At 43.6% G+C, this 13,919-nt stretch overlaps 1 protein-coding gene across 1 annotated transcript in view; it reads right to left on the bottom strand.

Moving 5' to 3' along the window:
- BEST3 (bestrophin 3) overlaps positions 1–13,919 on the bottom strand; it is a 40,836-nt gene that overhangs the window by 16,098 nt on the left and 10,819 nt on the right. The window contains exons 4-8 of the mRNA XM_070407635.1: positions 10,766–10,920; positions 9,053–9,130; positions 8,797–8,949; positions 4,554–4,634; positions 1,232–1,383 (exon numbers count right to left, since the gene is read on the bottom strand). Coding sequence (XP_070263736.1) covers positions 1,232–1,383; positions 4,554–4,634; positions 8,797–8,949; positions 9,053–9,130; positions 10,766–10,920 — 619 coding nt within the window. The remainder of the gene's footprint in view (positions 1–1,231; positions 1,384–4,553; positions 4,635–8,796; positions 8,950–9,052; positions 9,131–10,765; positions 10,921–13,919) is intronic.

The following is a 13,919-nucleotide window of genomic DNA, read 5'->3' as shown; positions in this document are numbered from 1 at the left end:
TTGTCCATATTCTTTTTAAGTTACTTGGAAACTGTGGCATCTGCCTTCAGCAAAAATACTTACACTTCCCCCTTATTCACACATTTCTTAAAAATCAAATACATTATCAGATTTAATAAAATTATTCAAGCCCTGACCGGTTTGGCTCAGTGGATAGAGCGTCAGCCTGTGGATTGAAGGGTCCCAGGTTTAATTCCGGTCAAGGACATGTACCTTGGTTGCGGGCACATCCCCAGCAGGGGGTGTGCAAGAGACAGTTGATCGATGTTTCTCTCTCATCGATGTTTCTAACTCTCTATCCCTCTCCCTTCCTCTCTGTAAAAAAATCAATAACATATATTTTAAAAAAATAAATAAAATTATTCAAGAACTGTGCATGATTTACTTCAGGCCTCAGCCTATTTATTTAAAGCTTGTATATAAAGACAGATTGTTATGTTAACACCAGGGAACAGAGATTGATTTACTATATACTAAACACAGTTGGGTTGAATTATAATCTTTTTAAAAAAATCCTTACCCAAGGATATGTTTATAGATTTTAGAGAGAGGAAGAGAAAAAGAGAAAGGGAGAAACATGGATGTGAGAGAGAAACATCCATTGGTTACCTACTGCATGTGCTCCCGCCAGGAATCAAACCCAAAACCTAGGTATGTGCCCTGACCGGGAATCGAACTGGAAACCTTATGGTGTACGGGATGATGCTCCAACCAACTAAGCTAGCTGACCAGGGTAGGTTGAATTATAATCTTAGGGAAAACTTGATAAAACTCATTTAATTCTTTAAGATTTACTTGTCTCCAAATAGTCTAACACAGTGCCTGCACGTGGTACATGCTCAATAAACATTTATTTAAAAATGCATTTAATTATGATAGAGTTAAGTAATAAAAGACTACATAATTAAACTATCTTCAAATTGCATGGGGAAAAAAAGGATAGTTTCACAACCATTGGAAAAGTTTGCTGTGGTACAAAAGCAATGTAAAAATGCAAATTGCCCCAACACGCTCTCGAGCGCGCTCGCGCGCACACATACACACACACACACCATATTTAAACCAGAAACTACATCTCTTTACTCTTTAACTCCCTTGGGTATATTAATTATATATAAAATTTATAAGATACTGTTAACTGAAAGTTGTAATGAAAGTAACGTCAAGAACATGGCAAAAAAATTATCACTTCTTTTCTAAACAATGATGATTTTTTTAAAAATGCACTTACGCCATTTGGACTGTTGACCCCAGAAATGAGGGTATGCAGTAGTCAGCAGCTGCCAGTGTATATGGGGGGCGAGCAGCAGAATCGTCCCAGTAGATGTCTTTCTTCATCTTGGGTAAGCTCATGTGCATTTCATCCACAGCTAAAAGAGAGACCTGAAAGCATTGTTGCAGTGTTAGAATCATCCAGATGTGAACTTAGAAAGAAAGAGAAGACGTTTCAGAGGGTGGATGGGAGTTGGAGTGGGATGGAGCACAGCCCGATGAGTGAAAATACAAATGTCTGTGGTTCGTATTTGCTGCAACCAGGGCCGCTGCAGAGGGTGGGGCTGTGAAACTGCCCAGACGAGGCTCATCAAGCCACATGCCTCCAAGTAGGGCTGCTTCTAACCTGGAGGAATGAGAGGCACCGTCTTCTTTGCTCAGAGTTACCATACTGCCTATCCTGACAGCACCCACAAATCCCAGATACCGCAGGAAGCTGAAGATCCTCAATATCCCACTCTGTGGATTTCATAAACACCTTTATACTTGACTAGAGGCCCGGTGCATGAAATTCGTCCACTCGGGGGAGGGAGGGGTTCCCCAGCCTGGCCTGTGCCCTCTCACAGTGCGGGAGCCCCACGATCCATCTCCCCAAAGAGGTAGGCCCTGCCCACCCATCTGGGGCTCCTAGATGGATGGCCCCAAAGAGGTCGGCTGGAGCCGGGGGTCTTGCCTCTGCACTGTGCGAAGCTGCCAGGACCCGCACGCAGCCTCCTGGTGATGGACTGTTACAGCATGAGGGCATCACAGCGTGAGGGCGTGATGACCACATAGGCTTTTATTAGTATAGATATCATTTCTTATATGCCTTGAGCTTTTGTTTGTTTGTTTGGAAAAGTGTATCAACACCCTATCCTGCTTGGGGCTATAGTGGTCTCTCCTCTTTGACAATCTGATGCATGAGTGACTTATTAACCCTCTGGGAATCCAAGTTTTACAGAGTGAGTGGCTTAGGCTTCCTCTCTAGCAGACTGATGGTGTGATTATTGAGGGAGGCGATGGAGACGTTGTGACTGCCAGGTGACCCAGGAGCTGGACCTGGGCAGTTGGAGGCTCCTCACCCAACTGTCCTCTCCTTGGAATGTATGTCCTGGTCACAGTGGAGCTGCTCTCGGGGATGCAGGCTGGAGAGAGCAATGTGTTGTTGAGACCATCAGAACAATATACCTGACGGCACCCAGCCAGTTAAGGCCTCTGTATAAACTTTGAAGCTCCTGCCAGGTGGGTGAGGACATATGCTGATCTGGTGATCACCCCAGACAAGCCTTGTATGTATGTAAGTGTCCCATTGCTTATTAAACCTGCTGCCCGCCAATCTGGAGTGGCCTGCCTCTTCCTCCAGTCTCTCCTTGCCCTCCCTGTACGGGGGCCAGTTTGCGAGCCTACAGTGACTGATGGTGAAATGTTTGAACCTGTTTAAGAGCTGATTAAGGGCTCAAAACAAATAGATGAGCTGAAGGCTGTGGTTCTCAGGGGAGAGAATGGTCTGAGGAGACCATTCTCCTTATCTTATGCTGGTTCTTCATGGAAAACCTCTGTGGGATAATGCTTCAGGGAAGGGGCCGAAGTCCCCTTGGTGCGATACAGGCAGATCTGAGATACAGGCCAGTGTGGCCCAGGCTCCCAGTATCCATGATGGACATCCGATGGCAGGGACCTGCGTGACATGAGTTTGGGAACTCACATCAGATTGCGTCTGGCTGCCATTATGTCACTGTTAACTTCTCTGGGTGGCAATGGAAAACAGATTAAAGAATGCATTAATATATTGTTTTGTTCTGAGGTGGAAGAGACTGTATAACATCTATATATATAAAAGCCTAAAATGCAAAGTGTCCCCTTGGGAGTTCAACTAACCGGGGGTTCAATTGCTTGCTATGACATGTGCTGACCACCAGGGGGAAGTGCGGAATAAAAGAAGGCTCCAGCCAGCGGCCAGCAGCCGGCAGCCGGCAGCCGCTAGGGACCCTACCCATGCACAAATTTTGTGCACTGGGCCTCTAGTTAATAATAAAACTTAAAAAAGAAAACTGGCTTGAAATTCTACTTAAAAGGGGCTACATTTCTCTGGAACTGAGATTTAGGAGCTGTGAGGTTTCAGAAGGTCCTCAGGCAACTTACCAAAGGGCCAAACCCCTTTTATTTGTGGCTAACGGTTGGGCCAAAGTTCAAGGGCCTGCATTCAGGATCTGTTTGGATTTAAAATGGCACAAGTAATTTACTATTAACTAGAGGCCCGGTGCATGGATTCATGCACCGGTGGGGTCCCTCAGCCTGGCCTGTGCCTTCTCACAATCCAGGACCCCTCAGGGGATGTTGGACTGCCAGTTTCAGCCCGATCCCTGCAGGCTGGGCCCAAACTGGCAGTCCGACATCCCCCAAGGGATGTAGCAGTGTGTGAAGCAGCAGGCAACCAGGGAGGAGCCCGAGCCAGGGGTGGGTGCCACTCCCGCTCATCTTGGCCCCTGCTACACCTGCTACTGCCACTACTCAGTAGTGCTGCCACAGAGGTGGGAGAGGCTTGTGCCACTGCAGCAGCAGCGCTCACCAGCTGTGAGCCTGATGTCTGGTGCCTGTAGGTCAGCTGAGCATCACTCCTGCTGTGGGAGCACACTGACCACCAGAGGGCAGTTCCTGCATTGAGTATCTGCCTCCTGGTGGTCAGTGCTTGTCATAGCTACCGGTCAGATGGTCACTTAGCCTTTTATATATAGAGATGTATATCCTATATAATAAAAGCCTAGGTGGCATCACATGTGACGTCATCACAAGATGGCTGTCACAAGTTGGCCACCACAAGATGGCTGCCCTCACATCATCACAAGATGGCCACAGGGGAGGGCAGTTGGGGGTGATCAGGCCGGCAGGGGAGGGAAGTTGTGGGGGGACCAGGCCTGCATGGGAGGGCAGTTGTGAGTGACCAGGTCGGCAGGGGAGGGCAGTTGGGGCCGACCAGGCTGGCAGCGGAGGGCAGTTGGGGGCGAGATCAGGCCAGCAGGGGAGGGCAGTTAGGGGTCATCAGGCCATCAGGGGAGCAGTTAGGTGTCAATCAGGTTGGCAGGGGAGTGGTTAGGGGACAATCAGGCAGGCAGGCAGGTGAGCAGTTAGGAGACAGCAGTCCCAGATTGTGAGAGGGATGTCTGGCAGTCGAACATCTGCCGAGGGGTCCCAGATTGGAGAGGGTGCAGGCTGGGCTGAGGGACAACCCCCATGCACGAATTTTGTGCACCAGGCCTCTAATATATATATATATATAGAAAGGAAAGGAAAGTTCACCTCACCTGCAAATTTCTGTCAATGCACCAGTTCGTTTCAAAATCATCATCATCTTCTCCAAAAGGGTTGATGAGCTGCTCAGCCACCTGCAGTTAGAACACAGACCAAGTCAGCCACGATGCTGTGAGGACTCAGAGTGAAGGTTGAAGAGGATGCCTGTTTCACATTCTGCTTTCTGTTGTCCCTTCCATCAGATGAAGCCTAGAGGGGAGTGGGTTGTTGTATAGATGCAGATATTTACCAACAAACGAGACCCGACTCTCAGACCAGGAATGACGCACCTGCACGGGCAGGTTCTCAGTGGATATATTTACCCGGTGGCACTGCAGGCCTGTGCAGAGAAGCCATGGGCTTTTAAAAGTCCTATAATCAATTTTCAGGTACAAATCAAACCTCTGACTACGGAAGGAGCCCTGACAGTGTGCGAGGCACTGCACCAGGCACTTTGAGGGGTGCACAGCCTGCGCTCTTAAGGAATTTATGAAGGCCCAGGTGTCGAGACAAAATGTAAACATGGGAAAGGTTCAAACAGCAAAGAAAGACAAATCACAATGAACAAAAATAGTACAAGGAGCTTTATAATTATTGGACATAACTGTTAAATGAATGTGTCCAAGAGCTAGTAAGTCATAAAGCTGAAATTTGTCTTACTTAGTTTTACCCTAAAGGATTTAGTGAGTTAGTTTTCCCACTGGGAACAGTTTAGTAGCTTCTTATATATTTTACAATAGTTGGTCAATATTATACGTTCTTACCATGCTCCTGAATTGAATAGCCTTCTTGATGAGAGATTTAGATGCCAAATATGATTCACCTGTTAGTCTCATTTTTTAGTAATTCCCTTTGATTTTTATTATCTGGGTGTGTGAGTGATTTTTCATTGGGCCTAAATGGAAAAAATTTACAAGTGTATAAAATAAAGGCACCATTGATTAGTAGTTTCTAGATTCTGAGACTATTTGGTAGAAAATCTACCTACTTATTTTTTAGGATTTAAGTCTAACCACTTCAAGGAGTTGTTCTCAACCTTGGCTGAACAGCAAAATCACCTGGGGAGCTTTTAAAATGAGTGATGCCTGGGTCCCCTCCCCCTGAAATTCTCATTTAATGGGTGAGAGGTTGAACCCAGGCATCGGTGTTGGGTAAAGCCCCCAGGAGACTTCAATGAGTGGCCAGGGGTGAGAACCATCATCTCCCTTATTCTAAGGGAGAGCCCTAGCCAGGGCCTGAATCAGTCAGCCTCATAGCAGCATCCATGTCGAGGTCCTTGACTGCGAGTTCTTAAGGGGCTCTCTGCCCTTTCTTATCTGGGGGTTTCCTTAAATTACATGGGCAACTAGATAGGTCTTGAAACTATTTTTGTTATATTCAGAATTTCACTTTTATGGGATCAGTCTCACATACAATAGTAGAGTCTACATTTAACTACCAAAATGATACCTATGCCTCTGAATTAACTATATCACAAAGTACTTTTTCACTTTCTTAAAGGCTCCATTTCCAGCAAATAACTGAATAATGTACTGCTCATAAGGTTAGATGAATTTTCTATACTGTGAACAGAGTAGTAAGTATTAGAATGGTGTAGACAAAACAGCTGTTTAGAAATTGAGATACAATCTGTGGTGAGAAAACTCACTTCTCTTAGGACTGCCTCTCTCTTAATGGAGCTAAGATTGGCTTTTCATATGTATATATATTTCAAAATAAAGAATCAATTCTTTTTTTAAAATATATTTTCATTGATTTCAGAGAGGAGGGGAGAGGGAGAGAGAGATAGAAACATCAATGATGAGAGAGAATCATTGATCGACTGCTTCATGCACACCCCACACTAAGGATCAAGCCTACAACCCAGGCATGTGCTCTGACTGGAATTGAACTGTCACCTCCTGGTTCCTAGGTCAATGCTCAACCACTGAGTCATGTCGGCCTGGCTCATATTTTTCTTTAAAAATATTTTATAAAAGAGCCCAGCTGGTGTGGCTCAGTGGTTGAGCATTGACTTATTAACCCAGGAGGTCACAGTTTGATCCCCAGTCAGGGCACATGCCCGGTTGCAGGGTTGATTCCCAGTAAGGGGCATGCAGGAGGCAGTTGATCAATGATTCTCTCTCATCATTGATGTTTCTTTCTCTCTCTCCTCATTTCCTCTCTGAAATCAATAAAAATGTATTGAAAAAATTATAAAAGAAAAAAACATTAATATTTTAGAGAGACTGTCAGAAGGCAGGAACTAACTGTTTCTTGTAGGCTGGCCAAACACCTCACATGGACACAAAGCAAGACTACAGATCTCAGCACTACTCAGGGGAAAGAACAGGATGATTAAACATTTGGGCCAATTTTGGTGATTTTTCTGTTTATAAAAATAGAGCCTAGCCCTGGCCGGATAGCTCAGTTGGTTGGAGCATCATCTGTACACCAAAAGGTTGGGGGTTCAATTCCCAGTCAGGGCACATACCTAGATTCTGGGTTCATTCCCCAGTCGGGGCCAGTATAAGAGGCAACTGACTGATGTTTCTCTCTCACATAGATCTCTCTCTCTCTCTCTCTCTCTCTCTCTAATTTCTTTTTTCCCTGAAATCCCACTAGCTGTCTCACAATATTAAATGCACCCCATTTTCAAAACCAGAATTGAGACTCAGAGAAGAATTCATCAAAATCAAAACCAGAAACACAAGAACTCATGACAACATCTTGTTTGCCAGTGAACTGAAAACAGGTTAGGACAGTGAGGACGACTTGTCCAGTCATCAGTGTCAAGCTTTCACTGTTCCCACCAGCACCTCCTCCCACTCCTCCTGGAGGTATGTGTAGATATCAGAGTTCTGATCCTTCCATCTCTTTGGAAGGATCAGAATTATACTTCAGGGAGTATAATTTCTTTTTTCATCACATACTGTACTTCTGTTTTGGACGTTCTCCAAAGAGATGGAAGGATCAGAACTCTGATATCTACACACACCTCCAGGAGGAGTGGGAGGAGGTGCTGGTGGGAACAGTGAAAGAGAGAGAGAGAGAGAGAGAGAGAGGGAGAGAGACTTTTGAATATGACAAAGCTCCCAATGGGATAAAATTCATCATTTTGGCAATTTTTGTATTTTGAAGAAAATTTGAGAAATACATGTAAGTCAACTAGTACTTTTTAAGCATCTTGTCAGGAGGGTAACATGTGTTAGCCCTGCAGTGTAATAAAATGTGTACAAGTTTAAAAAAAGGAATCTGTCATCTGGTTAAAAATGTTTTTGCCATTTGTAAAGAATATGCCTTTACTCTTTGGAGTATAATTTGAAATGCCAACATAATTTATTGTTTTTCTGGTTAAGATTTAAACCAATGAAAGTAAAGGCACCTGCAGGGAAAATGCTGCCACAGCCTGGAAGACCTCACCGATGCCCTCCAACAAGCGGCTGTTTGGAAAGTCAGACACCTGGAAAGTCCATGTTATTAACGCCATCTTCAAACTGTCATTAGATTTCAATTAACCTAATGCAGCCAAAGACTCCAATTTCTTTTTTCATCACATACTGTACTTCTGTTTTGGACGTTCTCCAAAGAGATGGAAGGATCAGAACTCTGATATCTACACATACCTCCAGGAGGAGTGGGAGGAGGTGCTGGTGGGAACAGTGAAAGCTTGACACTGATGACTGGACAAGTCGTCCTCACTGTCCTAACCTGTTTTCAATTCACTGGCAAACCAGATGTTGTCATGAGTTCTTGTGTTTCTGGTTTTGATTTTGATGAATTCTTCTCTGAGTCTCAATTCTGGTTTTGAAAATGGGGTGGATTTAATATTGTGAGACAGCTAGTGGGATTTCAGGGAATCACAGCGAACTATTTGCAGAGTTGAGCAGAACCAAGATACAAAGCTTCTTATTTACTCCCTTCTACTGTGTAGTTGCTTATCACAGTACAATGAAGATACAGTTACTACTTTACTTACATTATTGTAATCCTAGTGGGAGCACACAAAGACTTAAAAAATCAATAGCCATAAAAGAGTCTTCTTGTAAGCTCTTTGCATAAAGGAGCTGCTTCAGTTGCTGCAATAGGTACTCACCACATCCCTGACACTTTAATCCCTGGATGAAAGGGAATAACATCTCTGAGCCATTAAATGTTAAATCTATCTTGGACTCACGCAGGAATGACTGGCTAGACTCAGTGAAGGATCAGCATGCAGAGTTTGGCACATGGGAGAGATTACAGAGTGGGTCTCACGACTCTGAGACCGTTGACTACCTTGAGCCATCCGGCATAGAAGAAGAATTGTAGGAGAGTAAAGATTGGAATGTAAAGATCTAAGTCATGCCCAGCGTAGCCTTCGGTGGGATCCAAAAACTGGCGTCCAATCAGGCACGCAAAAAAGAAGGTGTAGACAGCCAGAGTGACAACCTGGAATAGAGAGAAACCCAAGTGAGAGCACAGCGCTGGTGTCCCACAGCCAGTGCCAGAGGGAGCAAGCAGAAATAAAAGTCATGTGCACGGCATTTGATACCTGGGTGTAAACCAGCGGGATCCCAACCCAGTCATAACCGAATAAGAGGCTGCACCAAGAGCGGTATCGGTTCATTTCCTAAGTCAGAAACAGATAAAACATGATTTACTAAAATGACGGGTGTGGTAATCAATATTTAGTAGGATTAGGAATGTGGCCATGTCTTTCATGACTATATCTGTGAAACAAGGGGACTTTGCAAAGCGAATAAGTTGGTTCTGAACACCACCCCAAAAGGAAAATTCTGAAAATAACAAGCCATGAACATCATTCAACAATGTACAAAAAGAAGTACATTTGAATATATATATATATTAAATATTCAGATACATTAGGACTTTATAGAAGTATCTCCTACTCTATTGAATCCATAATTTCCAAAATGATGTTGGTCCAAAATGGTGATGGGAAGGCAGTGGTTAATATTTTAAACTAGAGGCCCAATGCATGAATTTGTGCACCAGTGGGGTTCCTCGTCCTGGCCTGTGGGATCAGGCTGAAACTGGCTCTCTGACATCCCCCATGGGGTCCCCGATTGTGAGAGGGTGAAGGCCAGGCCGAGGGGCCCCACCAGTGTGCAATTGGGGCCGGGGAGGGATGTGGGAGGTTGGCCAGCTGGGGAGGGACTGCAGGAGGGCTCCAGGGCATGTTCAGCCTGTCTTGCTCAGTCTCGACTGGCAGGACCCCAGCAGCAAGCTAACCTACCGGTTGGAGCATCTGCCCCCTGGTGATCAGTTCACATCATAGCAACTGGTTGACTGGTTGCCCCCTGGTGGTCAGTGCATGTCATAGTTAGCAGTTGAGTGGCCTTAGCATATCATTAGCATATTACGCTTTTATTGGTTGAACAGCCGACTGGTCAACCGGACACTTAGCATATTAGGCTTTTATTATATAGGATAAGTAATTTCTAGCCATTTTGGTATATTATGTGGAGATATTTTTGTTTGTTTTTCTGTTTTTAAAACATGCTTACCATAGATCTTAGAAAAAAGAAATAAATCTATCCTAACCCTCCACCCCTGCCAAATAAGGTTGCTTATATTGACAGAAAATCTATCTTTCTTTGAAGCAGGAAGGACTGGGATCCATTGACTCCCTCCCCACCCTCCCACCCCCGAATTGCACATAAATTATTATCTGAGACTGGAAAGAAGAGTTCACTTTCATTCAGAAGCTATTTTTAAATCATTCACTCCTCTTAGCCTAATCCAAGCAGGAGACTGTCATGGCACAAATCTATCTAGCTCTTACATTAATTTGTTTCTCAGGTGAATTCAGGGTTATTTTGTTGAATAAAAACACAATTTTGTTTCCTGGAGCATCTGAAAAGCTGGCTTAACCTTGAACTATTCCAATTTGGGGAACTGACTGGAGAGGTCCTGGAGCCAGGGATGCAAATATGCTGTGAGGGCACCAGATCCTGCAGAACCCTTGGCAGACATTGCCAGTCAATCAAGGGACACTTTCCTACAGAGCACATTGCAAGCCCAATACTGTTAACACAGAGTTTACAAGCAACCAAATGCCAATCAACCTGAGTTAGAACCTGTGTGCTGTCCTGTCCTGCATGCTGAGGGTTCTGAATTAAGCAAAGCAGGTTCGACCTGGTCCAACCTGTCACATCCAGCTCCCTCTTGGTCTCTGATTAGCATCGTGTGTGTGTGTGTGTGTGTGTGTGTGTGTGTGTGTGACAATTTATGATGTACTCACAGTCATCAATGATTGCAGATCAACACTGTCTCTGATTCTACCTTCCTTCCGGGCTTTCGCTGCCAGATTTCCAAACCAGATGAATGGAACCCAATATTTCAAATGAGGAGACTTGAGGTGGTCAAATAATTTTCTTTCATCTGTTGTCATAAAACCTTTGTACAAAATAAAAATAGCTGGATTATACAGACTTAGTTTAGCACTAATACATTGCCATAAGTATTTCAGTGTCTACTATGTGAGTGTATAATGGAGGAATATTAAAGAAATATCGAGGTTCCTATCACAAGTACTTTATACTTGTGTTAGAGATAAGGAATGTGTATGCATGAGCGCGCGCACACACGCGCGCGCGCGCGCACACACACACACACACACACGGTGCGTGAACACACAACTTATGCTTCACTACACGAGGCAATGCATTGTTGGCAATCCTTGACAGAGATGGCCAGTAAGGAGTAAGGCCATATTGAGTGTGGCCCAAGCATCGGGGGAAGGTTTCTTTTTTAGGTTTTGATTTATTCATTCAAAATTGGGAACGAGGAGCTCCAGTGGCGCAATCGGTTAGCGCGCGGTACTTATACAAAATTGGGAACGAGAATACTTAGAATTGTTAGGATTAAAAGAATAAAAGGTGATAATGTATACAAAGCATTTAGTGTAGTGTGGAAACATGGGCCACATGACTCTTCTCCTGACCACTCCCTTCCAAGTCTTAATTAATCAGGTCCTCATCTGTGAAGCCTCCCTCCCCGAATTTCTCCGCTTCAACGCTCCCACCACCGGCTCTCTCTTGCTGTGCATGATGGCATGTTACACAGAAATGTTTCCCCTGCAGAGTTCATTGGGAAGGACAAGAGCATATTATTTCCATCATTCTCACAACGTTTTGCATCTACTTGAAAGGTGCTTCTTTAAGTGTGTGTGTGTGTGTGTGTGTGTGTGTAACACAATTTGCTTGAGTTTGCAGAGAACTCTCTAAGCCTCGGTTTTCTTATGTGTAAAAGAGAGATGATAATATGTACTTCACTGAGATGTAGAATTACCTGAGATGATGAACACATGTCAAGAGGCTGACAATGCTTAGCACACACTTAGCACTCAGCAAGGGCTGAAGCATAATGTACTATGTGAAACTTTGGCTACTCGCCCCCTCCCATCTACACACCAAGGAAAGGAGAGATTTGAATAGTAGGAGGAATAACGTAGCAGGTTTACTTGATAAACAAACATTTATTGAATGTCTACTATGTACCAGGGTTTGTTCATACAAAGATTCACAGTAAAAGCTTACAGTTTACACTTAACCTTTTATTTTTTAAAAAGGGAATAATTCGAATGGTGCAAAAACCCCAAAGGGCCAAAGGAATATTAATGAGGAAAGTGAGTCTCATTTTTCCAGCCACACAGTTTCCAGAAAAATATCATGAATTTCACATAGCCCTAATTTTTAAAAACAAATGGATTTATATGACACACATGTCTATTGTTTGCTTCTATTTTCAGTTATATCTTGAAGATATTATTTATTAATATATAGAGAGCAGTGTCCTTATTTTTAATGGCTGCATCCTAGTTAATTGTATACAATACTTATTTAATGAGTCCTCTTTTGAATAGACTTGAAGTAGTTTTTAAATTTTTGTTATTAAAGTAAATGCTGCCATGACTATCCTTGTACTTAACCCTTTGACTTTTTAAAATATATATTTTTATTGATATCAGAAAGGAAAGGGGAGGGAGAAAGAGATATAAACATTAACGATGAGAGAGAATCATCCATCAGCTGCTTCCTGCACGCCCCCGACTGGGGATGGAACCCACAACCCAGGCATGTGCCCTGACGGGGAATCAAACCTTGACCTCCTGGTTCATAGGTCAAGGCTCAACCACTGAGTCACGCTGGCCAGGCACCCCTTTGATTTTTTAAGTGGACTTTTAAATGTTCATTATGATTTAGTATAAATAATATTTTCTGAATTAAAGTTTATTTCAAAAACTGATTATTTGTGAAATAATAATTTTTCAGTTACTTTTGTCTCAGCGATGCAACCATTTACTTATGGAATTCTGATAACACATTTAGATAAAAATTTACTTTTGCCCCAATGTAACACAGTTTTATCCTTGAGCATCTTAATCAGTGTATGAATCTGGCCATCCTGTTTAAAGTAATCCTCCCTCCCAACCACGAAGGCTGAATTGTACTTAAGAGGTATTGCTGTAGCACAAAGAAGTCAAGGGAAAAGTGAGACTTGGTCATTTTGAGAGTCACCAATTCATAGCGCTTCGGAGTTACCTAGATTTTTGATATGATCTGGGCCAGTGTGTTTGAGAATAAGATCCAGGGATTAAGGGTATCGAAATCACCTGTGGTACCTGTACTTGGAGGGAGCTGGGCCCCAGCCTCACCCACTAAAGCACTCCATAGCGCAGAGTCTCACGTGGATACTTTTAGAAAATACCAATGCATTGGCCTTACCCCCAGAGCCTGATTCTAGAGCCTGATTCTCGAGTGAGGTCCAGGCATCGGCATGCTTTTCAGTCTTCCTGGGTGATTTCACGGAACTGGGCTCAGGAAGTTGCATGTTTGCCAAACTCTACAGGAAAATCTGATACTGACCTATAGCAGTGTTTGAAAATCACTGCCCCACTGACAGAAGATTCTGTTTATTCATATTTCAAACAAACAGAGTAACAACTACAAAGCCAATATTTACTAACAGGGGACTAGTTTTAGATAATAGATTATTTATATTAGCTTAGAAGGGTTCTGCTCAGGCCTGGGAAATTGGACTCTCTTCGGAGTTCAGAAATCAAAATGAGCCTGATAATTCTGTTCTCATTTCTTGGTGCATCTCAGAGTCGTTGCACGAGCCAGATAACTATGCTTTCCTCCCCACCCTGCCCAGGACTTGCAGAGTGTGATTAATTCTTATTACAAGAAGTTAATAGATGGCCTGGCCTGTGTGGATTGAGCATTGTCCCGTGCAATAGGAGGTCAAGGTTCAATTCCTGGTCAGGGCACATGCCTGGATTTCAGGCTCAATTCCCAGTAGGGGGCATGCAGGAGGCACTCAATGTTTCTATCTCTCCCTTCTTCTCTTCCTAAAAAAATCCCCCAAAAACCATTTTTTTAAAAGAAAGAATT

Source organism: Myotis yumanensis, unplaced genomic scaffold (genome assembly GCF_028538775.1).
Source record: "Myotis yumanensis isolate MYYU_CA2020_CCGP unplaced genomic scaffold, mMyoYum1.0.hap1 SCAF_3, whole genome shotgun sequence".
NCBI classification, from domain to species: domain Eukaryota; kingdom Metazoa; phylum Chordata; class Mammalia; order Chiroptera; family Vespertilionidae; genus Myotis; species Myotis yumanensis.
The sequence above is the reverse complement of the archived record's forward strand: the minus strand, read 5'-3'. Positions and strand labels throughout refer to the sequence as shown.